General features: G+C 45.1%; 1 protein-coding gene across 8 annotated transcripts in view; it reads right to left on the bottom strand.

Moving 5' to 3' along the window:
* RC3H1 (ring finger and CCCH-type domains 1) overlaps positions 1–2,239 on the bottom strand; it is a 54,568-nt gene extending 52,329 nt beyond the window's left edge. For all 8 annotated transcript variants that reach the window (XM_014516920.2, XM_006017713.3, XM_014516922.2 and 5 more), the window contains exon 1: positions 1,875–2,239. In XM_014516920.2, the coding sequence (XP_014372406.1) occupies positions 1,875–2,105 (231 nt within the window). In that variant the 5' untranslated portion in view covers positions 2,106–2,239. The remainder of the gene's footprint in view (positions 1–1,874) is intronic.
* Positions 2,240–4,950: the final 2,711 nt, after the last annotated feature.

Here is a 4,950-nt window from a genome sequence, read left to right as displayed (position 1 = left end):
ACCCGCCCCGGCTGCAAGCCTAGGCCTGGCACTGGCTGCGAGCTCACCTGTGGAGTCTGTGCTGCAGCAGCAGCAGCTGCAGACCCCTCACTTGCCATGCCGGACAGCATTTGTTGCTGCTGCTGCCCACCCGGAGCTCGTGCCACTGTAGGCTGCAGTCAGGCTGCCACCACTGCCCTGGTGCGCCCAGCGCATGAGCTCTGGTTGGGCAGCAGCAGAAAACTCTGCCCACCACAGCAGGCAGGGGGGCTGCAGCTGCTCCCATCACAGCGCAGCCCCGATGGGCAAGCCCGGAGCCGGGGCAGGGCCCAGGCTGGCAGCAGGGGTGGGTTACAAGCTGGTGCTGAGTGCAGGGGAAAAGCGCACCCTCCTCCCCCCCGGCCCCATGGCCCAGGCTCCCTGCTGCAGCCTCTTGCAGCCTGCCTAAGGCTGCCTGTGCCTTCTCAAGACAGCCCTGTGCAGGCTGCGAGCAGCTGCAGCAGGAAGCACCGGCTATGGGGCGGGGGAGGGGCTGCTTTTCCCCGCGCTCCGCACCAGTTCCTTCCCTGCTGGCAAGCAAGGGGTCAGGGCTGTGCACTGCCACCCGCCTGTACTGCGAGGATGAGGGGGCACTAGGAGTGAGAGGATGCAGGAGCACAGGGCCCATACCAGTGTCCTGGGACCAGTGCCAGGGGGCCCAGAGCAGGGCAGCAGGAGTACAGGGTCCCAGCTGGCAGGGGCTCTATGGAGCTGAGCCAGCTCCTTCCTCTCCCTGCTGGTGCAGCCCAACCTGGCTCCACAGACCCCTGCCAGCCTGCGCCCCACTCTGGGCTCCCAGTGCTGGCCCTGGGACATATGTCCCAAGACACTGGGACATTGGTCCCAAGATGGTGACCAGGGGGCAGGTGACCTGTCAAGGGGCAGGGCTACCCATGCGGCTCTCAACAGCTTGCCAAAACTGGGTAAGTGAACCTCTGCCCTAAATAACTGCCCGCCCCTGATCTAGTTGAAACTTGGCAGCAGGAAATTCAGTAGGGGAAAGCATGCTTCAGGAGCAAAAAGGAAGCATCATAGTTGTTATATGATACTGTACTGATGACCTGCTTTGTTTTTGGATAGAAGGAACAGGTGAGAAGGAGGCTGGAAGGAACTCCTTCCCTGCCCAGGATCCTCTTCCACCCTCCCCCACTTTATCTGTGGTTCTGGAGCACGGCAGCCATGTGGTCCCAGGCCAGAAGCCCCTGCTACGGCTTCTGGCTGGGGGGGCAGGGTCAGGCAGGCCCTGCTGTTGCAGGAGCCCACTGAGAATTCCCCTGGATCCTACTGCCCCTGGTTCCTGTCATTTTTGACAGGAACCAAGGACAGATGCATTTTAAATTTAAATTTTTTTTAGGAGCCCCATGGGCCACACTGAATAGCCTTGTAGGCCAGATCCAGCCTGTGGGCCATATTTTGCCCCTGAACTAGATGGAGCACCAGGTAGATATGGAAGACTAAAAATGGCAAAAGTTTGTTCACTAGTAAACAACTCCTTCAATGTGCCTCAATGTAGTAGCCCTATAAAATAGTCCCCTTCCCCTATGCTGGTTCATGCCTACAACAAAACAAGGGTTTTTTCCCCCCCGCAGGATTCCAAATTCCACAATCTTTTATGGCTACAAAATACTGTAGATTGTCTGAATCACAGAAAGGTAACAGGCAACATGACTCAGGGAATTTGGTTAAAAATCATTTTCCTAGGCAACTCTTTCATCATGTGGAGAGCCAGGACCCTGGAACTGACCATATCATATGGATGGACATTGGCTCTACATCCATCTACCTGTTTGTAGTCCAACATTTTTCATTCATTAATTGCCTATTTAAAAGCTGAAAGAACAGAGAAATATGATTACCTGAGCGCCCACTAGCTGTAGCAATGCTGAGTTCACAGGAAGGAGCTCAATATCTGTATTGATAGTGGTCTGGTCAAAGGGGCATGCCTTACGGTGGAGCTTGTTGAGGCACATCTTGCAGACAGTGTGACCGCAGCCCAAACTGATGGGTTTCCGGATTGTTTCGTCGAAAGTCTGTGTGCAAATTGGGCAGGAGAGAAAATCCGTCCATTGTGGAGCTTGTACAGGCATTGCTTCAGGAATTAATTCACTAGACAAAATCTAAAAAGAGCAGATTCCACTGGAATCAAAATCTTGGAAAAAATGTTTTTGCTTGCTTTTAAATATCTTCCGTAAGTACAGACAGTCAGCACATAGTGTGAAACATAATCTGAAAGAAAAAAGAAAAAAAAGTTCTCTCACTCAATTGGATACAACATTTTAAAATCCTTTACGCTAATTAATCCATGAAAAGGTCTACTGGAAGTGGGAGTGTAGTCCTATGACTAGAACAGGAGACTGAATCAACTATGTTATACTCCCAGCATTGACTAGATTTGGCCAGGTCAATTAACCTCTGCATTGCAAACAAAACAGGGATAATTATTTACCTTTCAGAAATGTTGCAAAGAAGGATTAATTATGTTTACCAAGAAATAGAAGGTAATGAAAATAAAATTGAGGAAATCACTATGATCAAAACATGAATTGAATATATCAGTGCAAACAGGTGAAGATTCTTAACTAAATCCATTTTTTTTTAAAAAGGACTCAGCTTAATTAAACTTTCAGCTTTCAACTTTGTTTAGACCAGGCTTGATTCACAGTCTAACCAAGTCAACAGAAAGGCTGCCGCTGGGTGGAACAGGTTTGGATTAGGCAAAGTGTAGACACGCACACACGTGTTGTGCAACACAGCCATCTGAAACAAGACCAGTCACAAATGAATTCAAACAAATAATCTAAGGAACAAGAACACTGTCCGTCCTACTAGTGATCCAGAAGTTATCACATGTACACACAGATACAACTGTCAAAAAAATTCTCCTACAAAGGCGAACTGCAAAGCAAAACTTGGTTATGTCACAAATTTCTTGTAGTAATAAGCACAGAAAGTTAAAAAAAAAAAAAAATCTTCTCCCTTCCTTCCATGAAGTTACTTTTATGCTTCCTGGTAAATGAAGATATCCCAGAATGTGTAATTCAGTGACATTACAAATACTCTGGACTAACTGCAAATGAGGTTTCTGGTAGACATGATATCACTTCTGAGACGCCCTCAGTGAACGAGGAAGTAACAAGACAACAAGAATTTAAAAAGGCAAGTCAAAATTTTTACCTATGGTCTATGCTCACACCTTATTCACCACTCATGACCTGGTGAAGGTGACAGGACAAAAATTAACATTTTTAATCATTTTTATTTACCTTTCAAATTCATGCTTATGTGGACTAGACACTAGCCATATCACTCCCTTGCATACCACTGGCTACGCAATCTAATGTGCCTCAATTATGCTAGCCCAAAGGGCTTCTAGCATTGGATGGACCTTTGACTTCAAACTTTAGGTGCTGAAATATCTCCAATTCCAACAGTACTCTGATTAAAGGATTGAGGATTAGAAAAGGAGAAGGTTGCTGGCCAGGTTGCTCATTTAAAACACATACAGAATATATCACTGCAAGCATTTAAGAAAAGGTGCCTTGGGTTTGAAGAGCCTTAGCAAATAAGGGCACCTCAGCTTGCATCTGCAATGAATGCAATAACCCAGTGAATTGGAGGGAGGGAGAGGGATTCTTTCAGAAGCCACTCTAGACTACAAAAAAAGTGGCAGTAATTTGTTCCCAGGAAATCATCACCCAACCACCTTTATTTATATGTATATTATAAATTTTTTAAGATGTAATATAATCCCTACTGCACTGACAGATTTCAGGGAACATAACCTGGAGGAAGTGATTTGTTTTTAAGTGTGAGGGAGAACAAGATAAAACATCCCCTTCCTATGAAAACACTAACAAAATCCAAAACATAAACAACAGTACATCATGCATGCTATGAGAAATATGATAATAGACTAAACATGAACAAACTAAAAATTAAAAAGTGTTTATTTTAATCATTCATCAGGGGAAAGCACTGCAGATCAGACACTATAATACTTTCAGACTGGAATCTGTCTTCTACCAAAGCCAACAAGTGTCAGTGGAGGATGTATTTATTCAGTATGAGTTCTAATAAAGGGTTCTAATAAAAATTAAAAAGCTCTAGTCAAATCACAGAGATTAATTAATGCTGGCAAGCTACATAAGATTTTCTATTCCCTCTGTCTTGCACTTCATAATTATTTCTTGAAATTCTAAAATCCATTTCCTTGCTACACTTGTTTTCCCCAGTCAGAAAGAAGCACATTTATTTGCCTTTATGGGTTCAAACAAAATTACTATACAAGCACAGGAACAGCCATTTGTTAGAAGCTGAACATTTTCACATAAAATGCACTGTTTTAGATGGGAGCCAGACATTAGCTTAATTTGTGGCAGAGGTTGGGGGGAAAAAGGCACCAGCCCCAGGCACCAACTTAGTGAGAGTACCAGAATGGTGCCTTGCCACCCCTTCACCCCCAGAAGCAACCCCACACCACTGATGTTGCAGCAGCAAGGTGAACGCACACTGTGCTGCTGCTGTAGCAACAACCACTACCAGAGTAGGCAGACCATGCCACAGCAGCAGCAACAAGAGACTGAGTCCCTGGAGCAGGTAAGACCAAGTCCCCACCCCAGTATTACCAACACAAAGCTCCTAAACCTAAAAATAGTATTAAGTCTATACACTATTTCCCCCAAAGTACTATTAGAGGCTTGAACTTCTAAGAATCAGCTGTTCCGTATTCTCTTCTACCAAAAAGGCATGTTTAAAATAGCCAAAATTAGTTCATTTCCCACAGTATTATCTATAATCTAGAATGGCACAAGCAACTTAGTCTTAGATCTCACACATGTTAAGTAACAGACCATTTTGCTCCTTTTTTAAAAAGCCTAGTAAACTTTCTAGGTAATAGCCATCCCAAAACAACTGGAATAAGTAAATACTATT

Source organism: Alligator sinensis, unplaced genomic scaffold (assembly GCF_000455745.1).
Source record: "Alligator sinensis unplaced genomic scaffold, ASM45574v1 scaffold31_1, whole genome shotgun sequence".
Taxonomy (NCBI): Eukaryota; Metazoa; Chordata; order Crocodylia; family Alligatoridae; genus Alligator; species Alligator sinensis.
Note: the sequence above shows the minus strand (reverse complement) of the source record. Positions and strands in the feature narration are given on the sequence as shown.